The sequence below is a fragment of the Nomascus leucogenys genome, chromosome 2 (genome assembly GCF_006542625.1).
Source record: "Nomascus leucogenys isolate Asia chromosome 2, Asia_NLE_v1, whole genome shotgun sequence".
NCBI lineage: Eukaryota > Metazoa > Chordata > Mammalia > Primates > Hylobatidae > Nomascus > Nomascus leucogenys.
Window position 1 is genome coordinate 22,034,731 of NC_044382.1, and position 19,194 is coordinate 22,053,924.

At 38.2% G+C, this 19,194-nt stretch overlaps 1 protein-coding gene across 2 annotated transcripts in view; it reads right to left on the reverse strand.

The window, feature by feature from the left end:
• Positions 1–321: 321 nt before the first annotated feature.
• The window catches only part of SGCD (sarcoglycan delta), a 426,978-nt gene continuing 408,105 nt past the window's right edge, over positions 322–19,194 (reverse strand). For both annotated transcript variants that reach the window (XM_003268565.3, XM_003268564.3), the window contains 2 exons: positions 10,368–10,491; positions 322–8,874 (listed from right to left, as the gene is read on the reverse strand). In XM_003268565.3, the coding sequence (XP_003268613.2) occupies positions 8,701–8,874; positions 10,368–10,491 (298 nt within the window). In that variant the 3' untranslated portion in view covers positions 322–8,700. The remainder of the gene's footprint in view (positions 8,875–10,367; positions 10,492–19,194) is intronic.

The following is a 19,194-nucleotide window of genomic DNA, read 5'->3' on the forward strand; positions in this document are numbered from 1 at the left end:
GTGGAGAGGGCAGTAGTAAACTGTGGCCAGAGAAGCCTATGTAGGTCATTAGAAAAGAAATTGAGGATGGCTGTTCCCTTGACATGGTCCAAATCCTGGGGACTCCCAAATTCCAGGCCATGTTTTACCTTACATTAAGCTCTCTTTTCATAAAGCAACCTGTGTGAATTTCTTCCCAAGAGCCAAAATGGCTTACCCAACTGATCAAAGGGATATGGAAGAGATGTTAATCTGAAAAATTATTTATGAGGTAGAGTCAATAGGAGTGACTGATTTATTAACTGTGAGAGAGGAATTCCCTAAAGAAGTGGACAAGGGTGCTTTCCTTCTTACCAATCATTATTTTTATTAATATATTTTACAAGACTGCAGTCGAAATAATATTAAATACAAATTTTTTATACAGAAAGTGTAATAAAGTTAAAATAGTTCCTTGTAATTCATAGCATTATTGCAATGCTTACAAAATTTTTGCATAGAGTGTGCAAGGATTGATGTTATTCAAAACAAAACTAAAAAGCTCTTCTTACATCACATCCAAAACCAGAGAAAAACCAAACCAAAAATAATCCAAAGGCTGAACTCAGTTGCTTTATGGGAATGGGTTTCTTTTTTTTTTTTTTTTTCAAAATCTCCAAGCAAATGGGACTTCCATGACCTCACCATTTTGGTTAAGAACATCAGAATCTGGCTTCTTCAGAAGCGCATCAAGCCAGCATAATCATGGATAGACTCTGCCTTTTCCTTCTAAAACACGACCTCCTTAAGAAGTATGTCTCAGCTTCTTCATAATCTCAAAAAGGGAGAAACCTGACTGGGGGAGGTGGTTGATACATGAAAAACTTTATTCCCTCCGTCACAGAAAGACTAGATAAAAATTAAGTTAATTTTGTGTTCACTAAATTCAGATGTGCCAACACTTCCCTTTACTTTTCTAGAATCTTGCATCCCTTCCAGAGAGCTAGATTTCTGGCTCTGGTGAGATTAGTCCTATGAGACCCTTTAATGGTATCTATTCCTGGCTTGCCATTTGGATGTCTTAAACCATTAAAACGGAAATCCTTGACTGACTTACTGTAGAGTAGAGTCTTTTTCATTTTTGGCTCATCCCTTTACTAAGGTTTTGTGGAGGGTTGTTGAACCAGGCAAGCACTGGCACTGGGGCTGAGTCTTTTGGGTATGGTGAGGAGCTCTATCCACAGTCCTCCCAGAGGACCAGATATGTGTTGTGGAAAAAGCACATCAGAGCAGGATGGACCCCAACCTCTTTGCTGCTGTGGCCCTCTAAGCTCTGGGTGAAGGCAGGTTGACAGCAGGGCTTTAACAAGGGCATTCTGGTTTCTAATCTTTTTGCATGATCCCTGGCTGAGTTAATTCTTCAAAACGACTTTGTCTTTTTAACTCTTACAGATCAAACCCTGATCCCTTTGCTTAGAAGATGAAAGCATTCCAAAGAAACCAAGCTGTAAGGAACTTCAGATGCACTCATTTTCTCCCTTCCTAGTTGAAACACCACCAACCTCATTGCTGAATCTAGGATGCCAGTAAAATATACAGGTTCAAAGTTAAAGGGTGCCACTTTAAAAATAAGAAGTGGCAAATGAGTCTCATTTCCAACTCAGATAAATTGGTAGTGACAGCCTGAGTGCTCTGGGGAGGAGAATTCTGCACTTGGGGAAGGGTATGGGCCATTAATGATGGCTGCCAAGGTGTGAGGCCAAAGCCATTACGGAACCAGAGTGGTCAGCTCAGCTCTGACATTGTATGCCTAATGCAGTCAGTAAGTCCCTGCTAGTTCTTTCTTATAGGGAAACAGAGACAATGATAGAAATGAGCTTCCTTGAGTTTTGCCACAAGTAAAGGTGGAGAAGAATACTGACCAAATAGTGTCAAAGATCAAAAGTAAGGTATTTGTCTTTTGAAGGGAAGTATAAAGGAAAGAGATATATGTGTGCAGAAATGCTGACTTGTTTAGCCACACCCACAGATAATTGAGTATTACAATTTTCTCCTAAATGTGAGGCTAACAACCCAGGTATTTTCTGGTCTATTTTTTTTTAAGCTTGACTTGAGCATACACAGAACAAATTAATATTTTCTTTTGTTCTAGATTCTATTATTCAGGCAGGCTTTCTATATTTTCCCCTTAGGTATCTATACTTTAGTATAGATGCTGTCACTGTGAGAGACTATAGAAAGCAGGGAAAATAGAAGTTCTATAGCTTCATCTACCAAAGAAGATCTAGTTTAAAACCTAGTAGGGGACATGTCCCAACAACTTGAAAATTAGTTTGACATGTGGTGACTTTATAGCATAGTGGTCAGGAGTTAAAGCTACATTCCAGCTCTGCCATTTTCTAGGTAATGGCTTTGGGCAAGTTTCTTAGCCACTGTAAGCCTCAGTTTTCACATCCGAATATTGGAACTATATTAGAACCCAACTCAAAGGATTGTTTTGAGGATGAAATAGAAGAATGTATGTAAAATGTTTAGCACAGTGCCTAGTAATAGCTCAGTGCATATTAATAAATATTCTTACAATTGAATAATAGAATACAACTCTTCCCATGTCTTAGGGTAGGCTTCAGATCCAGGAAAATCTCTTATGTTTTGAAAGATTTTGTGGGGTGGTTCTTTTTGGGGAGAAGTTTCATAGATTGGCTCAGATTGTCAAAAGAATCTATGGCCCCCCAAAATGTTAGAACCCCATGAATTAGATGAATATGGGAACTAAAGAAACACTGTCTTCCTTGTTGACAAGTGTCGTCTTCCTGCCCTCAGACAATCCTTTGGCTACAAGTGTTCCCATGGAACCTAATAGACCAGTTTGGAGTTTCTCACTTTATGAAATTCTGAGTTATCTCTGATTTCACCAAAAACCCCAAATGTAGAAGTAGGATGTGAAGCCATTGGAGACTGAGGGACTATTAGACAACTCTAGGCATGTGGGGTGGATTTTAGATCAAGCAGATGTTTTCTTTTCTCTTCTCGCAAAGAAGTTGGCCTCATATTTGTGTTATTAAGCTGACCTTAGCTAATGTTCAGTGATGAAGCCAAATTCACTCACTTACTAGTGGGACTGTCCACATACTTAATGAGGCATTTGGAACCCCACTCTGGCTTCCCATTGCAACAGGTGGATTTAGACACTAAACATGCTTCTCGATTACAGTGGCTGTTTCTTTGTTCTATTCCACCTGCAAATCTCAAAATGGGTGATGATATTACTGCTTGCTGGGCTGAAGTTGAGGAGCAGCAGTGAGCACTGTTGTTGGAAGGTTTGAGACTGTTTATTGATGGATTTGATAGCATCATTAACACTGTATGATGACATCACATTTACTATTGCATCAAGGGCTCGTGACATTCTTGCTCTTTCTCAAATAAGGATGCTAATTTCCTCCTAATCTATCAATATCTACAAAATGAAGGTAGCAGGAGAACCAAAGAAAACAGCATGTGTGAGCATGAGTTGCCCCAAAAAGGTTCTTTTCTTTTACATGTGTGCTCTAACAATACTCAAAAGGAGGACCTCCCACAAGTAATTATTTTCCCTTTGCCATTCAGACCTGCCTTGAGAAATTTCAAGGACTCTGTTATGAAGAAAGCTTTTAAGAACCATAGAACTCACATTGCTTTTGAAAGTGCAAGTGCGTGTGCTGTGCTGTGCTGGCTGAAGCAGCAGGCTTCAGACTGCTTTATCTCTTATCAGTGGTTTGGCTTTGTGCATGAGAAATTCAGAGGCAACTGTATAATTTTAAATTCCGATTACCACAAAGAAAGAGATGCATCTGACATCCCAATGCCGTGGCTTTGACTATTTTAATGGAAATATGTTGGAACTAGGGGAACCTTCCACCACAGAGATAGTGATGAAAGACCACAAGAGAGACATTTTATCTCTGAGATAAAAGTCCTGTTTTCGAAAGTTGTTTCTTATAACTTTTTCCCAACCTGCTACTAGGGCACCATGCAAATGTATCATTCCAGGAGCTGTTTCCTTATCCTTTTCATGCCTAAGATTTCTTGGGACAAGGGGGAAGAGGGAGAACTGGTCTCGTTTAATGAAATTTTTGACCTTTAATAGAGCCTTGAAAAATCAGTATCAGGTGCTAGAATGGATCTATCTACCTTTTTGGTCCAAATCTCATACTACCTTTGGCCTAAAATAAAGCAAGATACTCTGATCTAGCTGCTGCCAGTTTATTTCAGCTGTTTCCAAATAAAAGGCTGAGGGATTCCCTTAAGTGACTTTGATTAGGGTCTGGTAAATGGGGGTCGTTTACATTTTAAAAAAAATCCTTCCTCCCCACCATGATACTCATACTTCCAAAGAGTCATCCACAGCTGATACTTTTTTTTTTTTTTTAAGCAATATTGAGTATGAAGCCCTGGATGAGCAAAAGGGATGTTGACCAAAGGGATAAATGTCTGATAGGAGCCTGCCTTACCACACGCAAGCAGAGATGTCAGAATATGTCTTTTCAAAATATGTTGTTTTGTTTTTGTTTTGTTCTTTTTGCATTCCTTCTACACCAGAGAACGAAGACCCAGATTCTTAGAAATAAAGCCAAACTGGCATTCATCTGGTTTCTCACAGCATCAGCTTGATAAAAAGAATTTTACTGTATTTTTTGTCCCCACGTATTTTAAGTTGCTTTTTCCAATACTTCCAATTATTTATTGGTCCCACTAACTCTTCAAGCCTGGTGTGGCTGTAGGAACAGTAAGCACAGTGGCGGTGTTGATAACTGACGTGATGCAGGCTAAAAAGACATGTTAAGTCAAAACTATTCTCTGGAGGACCATGGAATGGGCATCTCTCTAGACTGTGGGAGGGTGAGGTGGAAAACTTTATATGAATATAGACAGCAGAAAGAGCCTACAGGAAAGAGATTCTAAGGTTAAACCACAGGGTCCCCTACTTCACTTCTCATTACACAATGATGCTGACCTGCAGAACCTGGTATGTTCTATCTATTAAGGGTCTTGGAGGATGATAACTTTCCTTTTCCACTAAGCTTCCACTAATCCCATCCTCCCTGTTCCCAGGAATCCTCTGAGCCTGTGTTTCTCTGGCAGGAGGATCACTTACTTCCACATGTCTTGGAAGGCAGGCTTTCCACATGTAACATAAGGAAGGGCTTCCTTCCTGAAAGACTTTGCCAAGTAACTATATTCCCAAGCCTACACAGAAAAGTAAGCTTACTCCCTGCTGTTTGGAAAGGTGCTTTCTTTCCTGCTATATCCAATGCATACCACAAAAACCTCTAGGTCAGGGGTCAGGAAACTTTATCTGTGAAGGACTAAATAGTAAGTAATCTATGCTTTGTGGGATACATAGTCTCTGACACAACTACTCCATCCACTGCTGTAGTGTAAAATCAGAAAACATGTAATTGAATGTATGTGGCTATGTGACAATAAAACTTTAATTGCAGGAAAAGGTGGTGAGTCAGATTTGGTTTCCAGGTCATAGTTTGCCGATCTCTGCTCTAGGGTCAAACCTCAAGCAAACTTTGGTCTATGGTTGCTGGATATGCGATGAAAATTATCCAAAGAGAAAATGACCTAAAGGATGTTCAAAGCCAGCTCAAGTTTATAACATCTATCCCTTGGGTAACATAACAATTATAAAGCCACATGTCAGGTTTTACCTAGGTAGATGTCACCATAAGGGCTTTTGAAAACCTCTGTGATACTCGAATAGTTTCCCGAGACTTCTATGACTTCTTGAGCAGATATCAAATAGAAGTAAATGTTGAATATATTTGGAAATCAGTTTTTAATTTGTAAAAATCTTCTGAACAATATTAACATACTAGAACTTCTAGTATATTGAAGGTTCATTTGGACTGTTATGATACCAGCTGTTTAATATACCCAAAGGTGCGATTGTCTAGAAAATATCATATATAAAAATTAGAAAGAATCTCATTTTTTAAAAAGTAGGCGTTAGTAGATTTTAATGTAAAAGCTTCTCCCCCACCCCCAAGAATTCAGGTAAAATTTTTCTCTTGACCATCGACAGATATTCTAGTTTGAGGGTGTTGGGATGAAAAGATGTACATTGAGAAACTTATAAATGCATTTTACTACCAATTTCCAAAATCTGAACAAAATGCATAATTTAACCCATATCAAATTTACTGCTTATTACTTTGTATATTGTGGTCACTTAGCATAAATGAAAAATAGAATGTTATATCTGTTCCCAATAGGTACTTGATTTATATGGTTGATTGCTCTTATTTTTATTCTGTTTGTGATCTCACTACCCTCAGGATTAAATTTTGCATGTGGGATCACACCAGTCTCTTTTATTGGCATAAAACTTGTGGCGCTAATCTCATTCTTTCACGTGGTGATTAGAACAAAATCTAAGGAAAAAGGTTCTGGGAACTTTTTCCTTTTTTGTCATCTAAAGATTAATGAACTTGAGATGGCAAAATGCAAAGACAGTCTGCTTTAAAAAATCACCTGTCTTAACCTATCTAGCCACAAATGACTTTGTAGCTATTATTGTTTATCTGAATGATATGGGATAGGTGCTCCTAGTAGCCAAGGAGGGCGCTTCCTGGCTTGGAAAAACCCTGTGTTGATACATACAGATTCTGGCAACATGGCCCTATGGAATATTAATTATACTGATCCAGAGTAATCTGATGTCTTTTATGGTTTTCCTTTTTAGACCTTAATGCTACAAACCAACCAATCACTGGGTCTCACCCCTAAGAGTGACCAGCCCAACTCTTCTGCATGAGATATTGAACAAGAGTGCTTGGAGTGAGTTTGGGGTCTGGATGCCAGCAGCATCACTGGCCAGGCTAGGACCCATGCCACTGTCCCCCACCATCTACTTCTAAGTGGCTAAGCAACACACAGATTGCTTTTACATCCCATGTGTGCAAATCTCAGCCTGATGCTTCAGTGTCATCTCAAAAAATATCAAATCTTTTATTTCTCTCCTGTCACAAAACTTCCCTTGCTTGTAAAGTAAGAAAAAGTAACACCTTGTTGAGGGAAAAGAAAAATGCAAATACTACTACAAATACTACTTCATTTAGGCTTGCGGGGCCACTGCTTTCCAAATGGCATCCAGGACTGTCTAAGCCAGTGATGAGTTCATTCTGGGCTCTTTGAAATCCACATCTGCCAGCCATTTGGCTTGTCTATCAGCTTTTAAGATGTCCAGTCATAACTAAATCATTCCCCTCCAATCACCCAAAATAAACTATAGGTAACAAGATAAATAAGATGTGCTTCTCCTTGCTGAGTGCATTGACTTAAGGCATAGGCACATTTCCCCCTCTTTGAACAGAGATGGTGTAATCCCCTGTCCCAGCACAAGAGCTGGCCAGGGTGACCCTGGAGCATGATGATGAAGGTGGGGTGATGAGAGGTAGCTGATGGCGGGAATGAGGTGCTGCTTCCACATACAGGGAAGCAGGTACTGCTGGGCCCCAGGGGGACACAGTGATTCTCATAAAGACACTCAGTTTGTGTTATCTTTCAGTGAGCAATTCTGGTGGCATGTAGTGCTTCTTAGAGAAAGCACAATAGTGGCTTTAGGAATATGAATATCCCGGCACTGAAAAAAATACATAAGATCAAAGTCAGAGAGTTTGTGAATGCCTTTAAAAATAAAGGGCATATTTTGACATTACCCACCAATCCCAAGAAACATAGTAAACATAATTAGGTTCCTGATGCTACACTTAATTAGACTTCCAGGCTTCTTTTGGGGTAGGAGTTCTGCTCTTAGGGATTTTGATTGACCTGATCATTGTGGGTTGAAATCTTTTGGTTAAAGTCAGAAGTGAGAACAGAACAGCTTTTAAGCCATTTTTCCTTTAAAAAACAGATATATCACCCGTTTGTTCGTTGCCCGTCAGGCCATTGAGTAGCTTCCAGCTGACTGAGGAGCAGCTGTTATCTTATTTTGTGCTGATTTACAGCTCCTAATTTGACTGTAGGAGAATCTGTGACTTTGGAGGGAGCAAGATAGCAGAAGTTGGGTGAGCAGTTCAAAATTTGCTGAAATTCATCCTCCTCATTCATTCAACTACAAAAACCCCAATATGTTTGGTAGCCAAGGTAGGCCAGCCATTTTGAGTTCCTACGGCTGACTTCCACAGCGTTGCCGGTCCCTAGCTTGAAGAGGGGGAAGTTAGCCAGCCTTACTAAAGCCAAAACAGGAAATCAAATGCCTACTTTTGATACAAAGGTCTCAGAGCTTGAATGCGACTTTGAGATTCCCGCCATCACTCCCTCTTTATGGCACTAAAGGAGAAGATATGCTGCTACTCAAACATCTAGATGAAGATTCTGTCAGTGTTCAATACGCTGTGTGATTCTGAATAGTCTGGGGAATGTTGGGGATGGATGTGTGTTTAGATTTCTGTCACACAGGTGGTGGGGATGGGATGGAAAATGACAGTGGATATTGCAGGGTCACCCATGGTTCCTTTTGTACTGAAACCTCATTTTATACAGAGGATATATATATTTATTTATATATATTTATATATATTTATATCCACCCACACACGCAAACACACTCAAGCACGCACACACACGTACACATACACACAAGGTCTTTGATAGGCTTTCTGTGTTCTAGTAAAAATAGCTGGCAGCCAGTGTCTAAAGCCAAAAAAGGCCTTTATGCTGCCAACAATGTCCACTATGGATAGTCTTTCAGAGGCAGACACTTGTGTTTATCTGACAAGTGGACCCAGCTCCTGCCTGAGACAGGAATAATCTCCCATTGGCGCAGACGCAGATCTCGAAGACCTTCTGCCTTGTTCCTGTAGGCGTGTAGGATCCGTGAGGCAGTCTAGGTAGTCTGATTTTTGCAGCATCTAACTTAATCTAAAGAGAGAGAATAGGAAGGAAAGCATTGGTCAGAGGCTGTCGTCTCTTCTCTTGACATTCAGAAACAGCAAATGAATGTTCAATTCAACTGAAATCTAATGAGCACCTACTATGTGTTGACTATTTTTGGTACTGGGGATTTGGATACCAACAAGACGGAAAGTCTCTACCTTCACAGAAGCTTAGATTCTAGCAAGATAATGCTGCACTGGCCTACGTTAGCATTTTGCAAAAACATGTCATACAGAATGTGAATAGAGTCCTAGAGTCAAATAAATATGAAAATGTGACATTTAACAATTTTCTTTACTATGGGACTTCTCAGATCCTACTATGACTGTGTGCAAGGTGAGTGTTCAAGAGGAGAATAGAGTATGTAACATTTTCCAACTTTTAAATGCTAGTGAGCCTTTCTGCTTTTTTTTTCTTTTTCTAACGATTTATGGGGCTGATGGTCTATAAAATATACTTTGGGAAAAACATGCCTATAAAAATAAACAGTGGTGGAAGGTGCCATTAGATTTATGATTATAACTGATTCCTCCAGAGTTCAAATTCTGATAGCTATAAACTGCATATGTGAGGTAGCCACATTTTTATATGTGTATGGTTTGCAGTTTGTGGCTGCTTGAAGAGGCAGTTGTGATAATTGAATGTTCTGACTATCTCTTCTAAAACGCCATACCAATCAAAAGGGGTACTTTTATATCCATAGAGTGGATGTATAGAAGCAGGTAGAGACTGATAACCTCTCTCATTCAATAGTCAGGTGGAATAGCATTTTTCTTAAAAAAAACCAACAACAACAACAACAGATTTTTTTACTCTATGATTAAATAGCAAAGTTCACTTACGAGCACTTTGAAGCCATTTTTAAAAGTTTACAGACAAATCATATTTTGGGTGTGGGTAGTAATTGGCTTGTCTTGCTTGCAAAAACACAAGCAGCATTTCTGTTCACCCAACTGGGACTGTGTTGGCATAAGAGAATGAATATCTGCAGTGTTTCATTCCCTTGCTGCCTAGTCTTACCCTATTAAGTTTTGGCTTGTTCTGGTTGGGACAGCTGTTCAATCTGCCTCCCCATTTTCAGTGAAAACAGAAACATGTGACACAAAGTAACGACAAGTAAATTAAGTTCATCTTGAGCCAGATGTGTATAATATATACAGCTTAATTATGTTGGCTAACAAAATCTTATTTTAAGGTGACAAGAGAGAATTTGAAAAGAGCATTCATTTTCATGGTCATATAATTCTGTACTTGGAATACATGCCATTATCTCTGCATTTTACAAATAACAAATCATCACTTTGATGGATTGTGGGTTTGGCTTATAATCATGCTGCTCAATTAATTGTTTCAGAAATAAAACCTGCTTGGCTCCTTTTGATACACCATAGGATCCAACTCCGAGGTCAACCAGTTATGGGAAGGGTTGGCCTGTTGGAGCTGTAGCTCTTTGAACTTCTGTCCTTCTCACCCCTCACCTCTCCATCTTTGGATTCCAGTCTCAGCTCTGTCCTGCAGGTGGCTTCCATATTGCCAGCTTCTGCATTGATTTCCACTCCTTTTGGGGCCTCCATCACTAGAGACCGGGTTGGGGACTCCAACCTGAAAAACACCCAAGATCGACAATAAAGATCCCTTTTTCTTTTTAATAAATACAAAAGGAAGTTCATGCTCAAGGACATTAACAAGGCATTCCAGTATTTGATCAGAGAATTTTTTAAAGTTTTGCTTTACAAACTTGGTCAAGTTTATGACAGGGAACATAATAAGTCTAGGCTTTATCTTTGTTGCATTTTACAAAGGCTGTAAGGAAGGTGTTCTAGGATCCTGGTTTCACTTGATCTTATATCCAAGTGTTGTTTTATTGGTATAATTAATCAAACTCATAAAAGCTTTTTTTTGGTAAAAGTAAGTCAATCCCAGATCTAAACTGAGCTTCCTGGAATTGGTAGGTATCCTTTCTACTTTGTCCTGCTTCTGTATCTTCCATGGAGGCAGAAACAGATAGAGGTTAAGAAAATGGGTCTAGGAGTCTGACATGCTTGGAGTGAAGCCATGGGGTGGCCACTAAATGACCATGGGTAAGTCTTTACCTCCTCTTTCCTTTCTAAAATCTCTTAAAGCCTCAGTTTCCTCATCTATAAAGTGCTTCAAATAGTGCCTGACACAATAGAAATGCAAATATGTATTATATATTACCATTACTGCTGTTACTATTGTTACAATACCAACCAATCATAAGAAAGCCTCAGGCCCTAACCTTCAATGCAGTTGTCATTTCTGCATTGCAGAGAGGGTCAGTGGTTGCCAGGGGCTGGGGAGGAGAGGTGGTCTGACTGCAAAGGGACACCATAAGAAAAACATGTTTTGTGTGATGGAACTTGATTGCAGTGGTGGTTACAGGTCTTTATGTATTTGTGAAAACTTTCAGATGAGTGAATTTTATGGTATGTAAGATAAAAAATAAATCGAGAGAATCAGCCACATTCTATGCTAATTATGATGGCAAAACAGGATAATACTCCTCAGGAAGCTTTTTGCGTAATTCATATAATGAGAAAAACATTAACTGAAACTCAGCCATCCCCTAAATATTCTAGATTTTATTTTTATTTTTCTTAGAAACAGGGTCTCATCCTGTTGCTCAGGCTGGAGTGCAGTGTCACAATTATAGCTCACTGCCATTTCAAATTCCTGTGCTTTTAAGTGATCCTCTGGCCTCAGCCTCCTGAGTAGCTGGGCATGTGCCACCACGGGCAGCTAATTTTTAAATTTTTTGTAGAGATAGAGTCTTGCTATGTTTGCCCAAGCTGGTCTCAAATTCCTGGGCTCAAGTGATCTTCCCTCTTTGGCCTCTCAAAGTGCTGATTACAATCATGAACCGTCATACCAAATTGATTTTAATACTATTACCAGATAGGAATGTATGAAGATCCTCCTCTGTCTTACAAAGAAAGTATCCTAACTTAGGAACAGAGACCTCAGCAATGGTTCTCAGAACACTCTGATCCAGACCAATTTCCTGAGTTTAATTTGAGTGCTTCTAATTTTCACACACCTTAAACATGTTAAAAAGGAACATCATTCTCCTTGCCCACTATTGATTCTTTGTTCTGTTTTTGCCACTGCCTCTGAGTAGGGTAAAGCCTCTTGGGCCTCAGTAAGTGGCCAACAGAGCAAGCTGACCAGTAAGATCCACTACGGAGCAACCCCCAGCCACACTGCACAAACGCCAAGAGAGAGCTCATCCACATTTTTCAGGTCTAGGTTCCTGAGGATTGCTTCCAGGCAGCAGCCTTCTCCCTTGAATTGTCCCGCCTACAATGACTCAACTAAAATCATCAAGAGAAGCAATAGTCCTGGAGTACTTATGAAAGGATTGGCCTGAGTTTCTATGTAAATAATTTTTTCTTCTGTGCTCTCACTCCCTTTGGGTGTGGCAAAAATCTTCCACTCCCCACTTCCCCTCCTCTTAAGACCTTCACCAGAACCAGGTGCAGTTCTGCCCATTATTGTGGTTCATCTCATTTGCATTTGGTTTGATAATGTCAGTGCAACAGGGAGAGGGACTCATTAGCAGGACAGCAGAAAGTGATGTCTGTGCAGTACAGCCTGGTCTAGAACCTTAATCCAACTAACTGGAGCTGCCCCTGTGCTCTTGACTCCCCCTCACTTTTGAGATATGAAGATGGTTTTTTGCCATTCTCTATTTTTTTCTCTCCTATACAGTCTGGTTGATGTACACACTTTATTCTAAGTTTTCTAACTGCTTCTGTTTCCACTAATGTCGATACCTTTCTCCTTGTAGGATGAGTTTGCGCTCTTACCATACTGCCTGCTCACCTCTTATCAGTGTCACTGCCATCCTCCCCCTGTCCAGGTGAGAGTCCTCCTGTCATCTTTTCTCTTTCTTCCTTCTTCCCTCAGTTAACACGTCTTTTAACTCAGAACTTCTCCGTTCTCAGAATCAAGCCATGGAGTGACCACTAAATGACCATGGGCAAGTCTTTCTTCCTTTCCCTCCTCTTTTCTTCCTAAAATTTCTTAGAATCATTCTCAAATGTAAGCATCAGAATTGCCGGGAGGGGTTATGAAAGGGTCGCCTGTAACCTGGACTACTGTAACTGTCTCTCAAGTTTTGTCTCTAGTTTTTCCTTTTTCCCAATGAACTTCACACAAAAATATATCTTCCTGAAGTAAGTTTTGAATATTTTTATTTATTTTTTATTTTATTATTATACTTTAAGTTTTAGGGTACATGTGCACAACGTGCAGGTTTGTTACATATGTATACATGTGCCACGTTGTTGTGCTGCACCCATTAACTCGTCATGTAGCACTAGGTATATCTCCTAATGCTATCCCTCCCCGCTCCCCCAACCCCACAACAGTCTCCAGTGTGTGATGTTCACCTTCCTGTGTCCATGTGTTCTCACTGTTCAGTTCCCACCTATGAATGAGAACATGTGGTGTTTGGTTTTTTTGTCCTTGCGATAGTTTGCTGAGAATGATGGTTTCCAGTTTCATCCATGTCCCCGCAAAGGACATGAACTCATCATTTTTTATGGCTGATAGTATTCCATGGTGTATATGTGCCACATTTTCTTAATACAGTCTATCGTTGTTGGACATTTGGCTTGGTTCCAAGTCTTTCCTATCGTGAATAGTGCCGCAATAAACATACGTGTGCATGTGTCTTTATAGCAGCATGATTTATAATCCTTTGGGTATATACCCAGTAATGGGATGGCTGGGTCAAATGGTATTTCTAGTTCTAGATCCCTGAGGAATCGCCACACTGACTTCCACAATGGTTGAACTAGTTTACAGTCCCACCAACAGTGTAAAAGTGTTCCTATTTCTCCACATCCTCTCCAGCACCTGTTGTTTCCTGACTTTTGAATGATGGCCATTCTAACTGGTGTGAGATGGTATCTCATTGTGGTTTTGATTTGATTTCTCTGATGGCCAGTGATGAGCATTTTTTCATGTGTTTTTTGGCTGCATAAATGTCTTCTTTTGAGAAGTGTCTGTTCATATCCTTTGCCCACTTTTTGATGGGGTTGTTTTTTTTCTTGTAAATTTGTTTGAGTTCATTGTAGATTCTGGATATTAGCCCTTTGTCAGATGAGTAGGTTGCAAAAATTTTCTCCCATTCTGTAGGTTGCCTGTTCACTCTGATGGTAGTTTCTTTTGCTGTGCAGAAGCTCTTTAGTTTAATTAGATCCCATTTGTCAATTTTGGCTTTTGTTGCCATCGCTTTTGGTGTTTTAGTCATGAAGTCTTTGCCCATGCCTATGTCCTGAATGGTACTGCCTAGGTTTTCTTCTGGGGTTTTTATGGTTTTAGGTCTAACGTGTAAGTCTTTAATCCATCTTGAATTAATTTTTGTATAAGGTGTAAGGAAGGGATCCAGTTTCAGCTTTCTCCATATGGCTAGCCAGTTTTCCCAGCACCATTTATTAAATAGGGAATCCTTTCCCCATTGCTTGTTTTTGTCAGGTTTGTCAAAGATCAGATAGTTGTAGATATGCGGCGTTATTTATTTCTGAGGGCTCTGTTCTGTTCCACTGATCTATATCTCTGTTTTGGTACCAGTACCATGCTGTTTTGGTTACTGTAGCCTTGTAGTATAGTTTAAAGTCAGGTAGTGTGATGCCTCCAGCTTTTAGTGTTTTCTAATTTAAAATGTTTTGAATTTTGATCTGAATTATTAAATTTTATGAATAGACACAAAATATGAAATTATAAATATGGTATAAAGAATGATAATGCTGGCTGGCACGGTAGCTCACATCTAGAATCCCAGCACTTTGGGAGGCCAAGGCAGGTGGATCACCTGAGGCCAAGAGTTCGAGACCAGCCTGACCAACATGGTGAAACCCCATCTCTACTAAATAGAAAAAAATTAGCCAGGTGTGGTGGCAGGTGCCTATAATCCCAGCTACTTGGGAAGCTGAGGCAAGAGAATTGCTTGAACCCGAGAGGCAGAGGTTGCAGTGAGCTGAGGTTGTGCCACTGCACTCTAGCCTGGGAGACAGAGCAAGACTCCATCTTGCAGGGGAAAAAAGAAAGAATGACAATGCTTTTTGACATGGTTATAAAGAATGACAATGGTTTTGTATAATTATCATCTTTTTTAAGAAAAAGCAAATTTTGTAGCAACCTGAGCTCCTCTTCCTGATCCCTTCTATTTCCTTCCCTCCCTGGGAGTAACAACTATTAGGAATTTTGTGTTTGCTGTTTTCCTGCTTTTCTTTATGACTAAATTTGCATCCTTAAACAATACACTACTATTGCATACTTCACACACAGAATAATTCCACTTTATAATTCTTTAATGACTTTTGTTTTCCCTCCTCAATATGATATTTCTGAGGTTATTCTACATTTCAGCACATAGCTGTAATTTAGTCAATTTCCCTAGTGTTACCATATACCATGATTTATTTGTCCATTCTAATGTCGGACACTGGGTTGGTTTTGGGTTTTTGTTTTTACAAATGGTGCAACCATGAACATTCTTGTGTGTGGCTCCTGATGCCTGAATGCAAAAGTGTCTTTCAGACTAATGTGGGAGAGCAGACTTGCTACTTCTAAGGATCTGCATATCTACAGCTTTATTAGATAATGGCAAAGAGCTTTCCAAAGTGATTGCTCCAACTGACTTTCCCACTAGTGTATAATGTTCCAGTTGTTCACTTTCTTGCTGACATTTGATATGGCTAATTATGAAATGAGTGTGAAATGGGATGCCATTGTCTTTTAAAACTGCATTTACCTAATTATTAATGGCGTTAAGCATCTTGTCATTTGTAAGCCATTTGGGATTTTCGTCAGTGAAATGTTTTCATCTATTTTATTTCTATTTTTTGTCTATTTTTATTTTTATTTTTTTGTGTGATTTGTGGAATACTTTTATATAATCTGAAAAATATTCAGCAGTTCTATGTATTGACAATTTCTTCTTTCTGTTTGTGGTTTGTCTTTTATATTTAGCATCTGTGGATGAACAGCGGTTTTACATTTTAATGCAGACAAATTTATGGTCTTTTGGAATAGGGATTGCACTTTCTATGTCTTACCTGAGCAATCCTTCCCTACACTGAGGTCATGAAGCTCTTCTATAGTCTTCAAAGGTTTTATGTTTTCTTTTTTCATTACGTCTCTAATTCATCAGGTATTAATTTTTGTGTATAGTCTGAGGTTGGGGTCAAAAGAGATGGAGATTATCTCAACATATGTTGAAAAAGCCAATATTTAGGTCCATCATAAATAATATTCCCATACCTTTATGGCTCTCTTTTGGGGTTTTCTGGTCTATTATTCTGTTTGTCTATCCCTGTAAAATATTGTTTAATTAAATATTGTCGCTTACTTATTTGAGTTTTAAAATTCCTTTATACTTCATAAGGCAAATCCTCTTACCTTATTCTTATTCAAGAATGTCTTAGCGATTCTTGGGTCTTCCACATACATTTTGGAATGAACTTAAGTTTCATAAGGAAATTCTGTTGGAATTTGGATGGGATTCAAATTCAGTCCATGAACACTGTAGCTATCTCCAATTACTTATGTTTTATTTGATGTATTTCAATAGGTTAACCTATCTTTTGTAGCTATTGAAAATGGTATTTTTTTAAAAAGTATTTCTCATTCTCCTATTCCCTGGAATATAGATATCCTATTTTCCTGAAATATAGATATCTAATTGACTTTTTTTGTATGTTGATCTTAAAAATCAACACCTAGGTAAGCTGTTTTTCATAATCTATCTGTAGGTTATTTTAGGTTTTCATTGCAACTATAAATTATGTTAATTTGTGAAAGTTTTATATCTTTTTTTTTTTTTTTTTTGAGACAGAGTTTTGCTCTTGTTGCCCAGGCTGAACTGCAGTGGTGCAATCTTGGCTTACTACAGCCTCAGCCTCCCAAGTAGCTGGGACTACAGGTGCCCACCACCACACCTGGCTAATTTTTGTATTTTTAGTAGAGACAGGGTTTCACCATGTTGGCCAGGCTGATCTCAAACTCAAGTGATCTGCCTGCCTGGGCCTCCTAAAGTGCTGAGATTAGAGGCATGAGCCACTGCACGCGGCTGTCATTTCTTATGCTAATTCTTTTTCTTTTTATACTGTACTGTCTAGAACCATACAATACAGTGTTGATTAGGCATAAAGAAATGAAAACCTTGCTTCTTCCTCACCTTAAAGAGGAAATTTTCAACAATTTACCATTAAGTATGTTTTTTGTTCTAGGATTTTTCTCCCCTAATGCCTTTCAATAAGATAGTTCTGATCTATTCTCATTTTGCCAAAAGTTTCTATCATTAATTAATGTGAATTTTATCAAATACTATTTAAACAAGTGCTATTTTATAATATATAATGGAATATCTATTAAGATAATATATTTCTACTCAATATATTAATGTGGTGAATTATATTAATTTTCCAATAACTATCCACTCCTGTGTTTTTGGCTTGAGCCCAACTTTGTCATTATGTATTATCTTTTCTATATATTTCTGAAAATATTTCATATTTTTTGGTAATTTGCATCTGTATTCATAAAAGAGTGTGTTCTATAATTTTTCTTTCTTGTAATACCAATGTCAGGTTCTATCACTGTTCTATAATCCAGAATTGTTTATGAAAGATTAGAATTATTTGTGCCTTGTATGTTTAAACACATTGATAAACACTCTGGGCATGAAAAATACATGTTTATCCACCAAAAATATAATTATAGCCTCATAGAGGTTTTGTGTTTCTTCTCCAGTTGTTTTTTGTAAGTTAGCTTTTTTTTTCCATTTCATATAAAGGTTTAAAGTTTGTTGACAAAGTTTTTTTTAAAATAATATCCTCATTTTTAAAATGCCCCCTGCTATTCTCTTTTGCACTGATAAAGAAGATTTTTAGAAATAAAAGATTTTTAAAAATAAAAAATAAAATGCCCCCTGCATTTGCAGCTGTCTGTTTTTTGTCCCACATATTTTTTTCACGTCTTCTTTTTCCCTTGAACGGTACTGCCAGAGGTTTATTTTATTAGCCCTTTCAAGGAGCTAACTTTTGGGTTTGTCAATCTGATCTATTTTTATGTTTAGTTCATAAATTTATCTGTCTTGTCCCAGATAATTCTCCAGTTGTTTTAAGTTCTAAAAGGTGCTGTTTTGTTAATTTTTGCCTTTCCATAATTTTAATATATGTATTTAAGTTATGAATTTTTCTTTGATGGCATCCCAAAGGAATATTTATAATATAGGTGTAAATATTTTCTAATTTTAGTATGACTTCTCTTTTGGCCTATGAAGTTTATAGAAGGGTGTTCTTTAGTTTTTGAAATACATAAGATTTATTAGTATAGATTTCTAGTATTTTTAAATTTTTCACTTTTGAACATTGTTTTTGAACTGACAATCTTAATAATAGAGAACATTTTCTGTATAACATCAATTCCTTAAAAATTGAGCCCGGGCGCAAAGGCTCACGCCTATAATCCTAGCACTTTGGGAAGCTGAGGTGGGCAGATCATCTGAAGTCAGCATTTCGAGACCAGCCTGGCCAACATAGTGAAACCCCATCTCTACTGAAAATACAAAAATTAGCTGAGCATGGTGGTGCATGCCTGTAATCCCAGCTACCCCAGAGGTGGAGGCTGCAGTGAGCCGAAATCGCACCACTGCACTCCAGACTGGGCAACAGAGCGAGATTCAGTCTCAAAAAAAAAAATTGAAACTACCTTTTTGTCTCACTATGTATCAATTTTTATAAATCTTGCATGCCTATCTGAAGAGAATGTGTTCTTCGGTTGTTGGTGCCATATTATATGTCTTATTAACTCAAGTTATTTAGTTGTTCCACTCAAATTTTTTGAATATTCATATCTATTTTTATCTGTTTTATCATTTACTAAAAGAGGCATGTTATTAGATGCATACCAGCTTAGAATTGGTTTATCTTCTTTATCTTAATATATAGTGATTCTCTTTATTTCTTGTAATGCTTTCTGCCTTAAAATTTATTTGCCTATTAGTATAGTTGTTCCACTATGCTTCTGTTATTTGCCTTGGACACATTTTTCTGTCATTTTAAATATCAACTATTCTGTTATGTTTTAGAGATCTTTAATATAACTGAAATTTTTAAAATTTCAGATGACTTTTTACTGAGGTAGAACTTACATACAGTAAAGTGCACAAATCTTACTAATATACTTTGATAAATTTTGATAGATGTATAGTTTCAGGTAATCACCATCGCATCCAACACCAGTACCCCAGAAAGTCACCTCACGCTTCTCTGC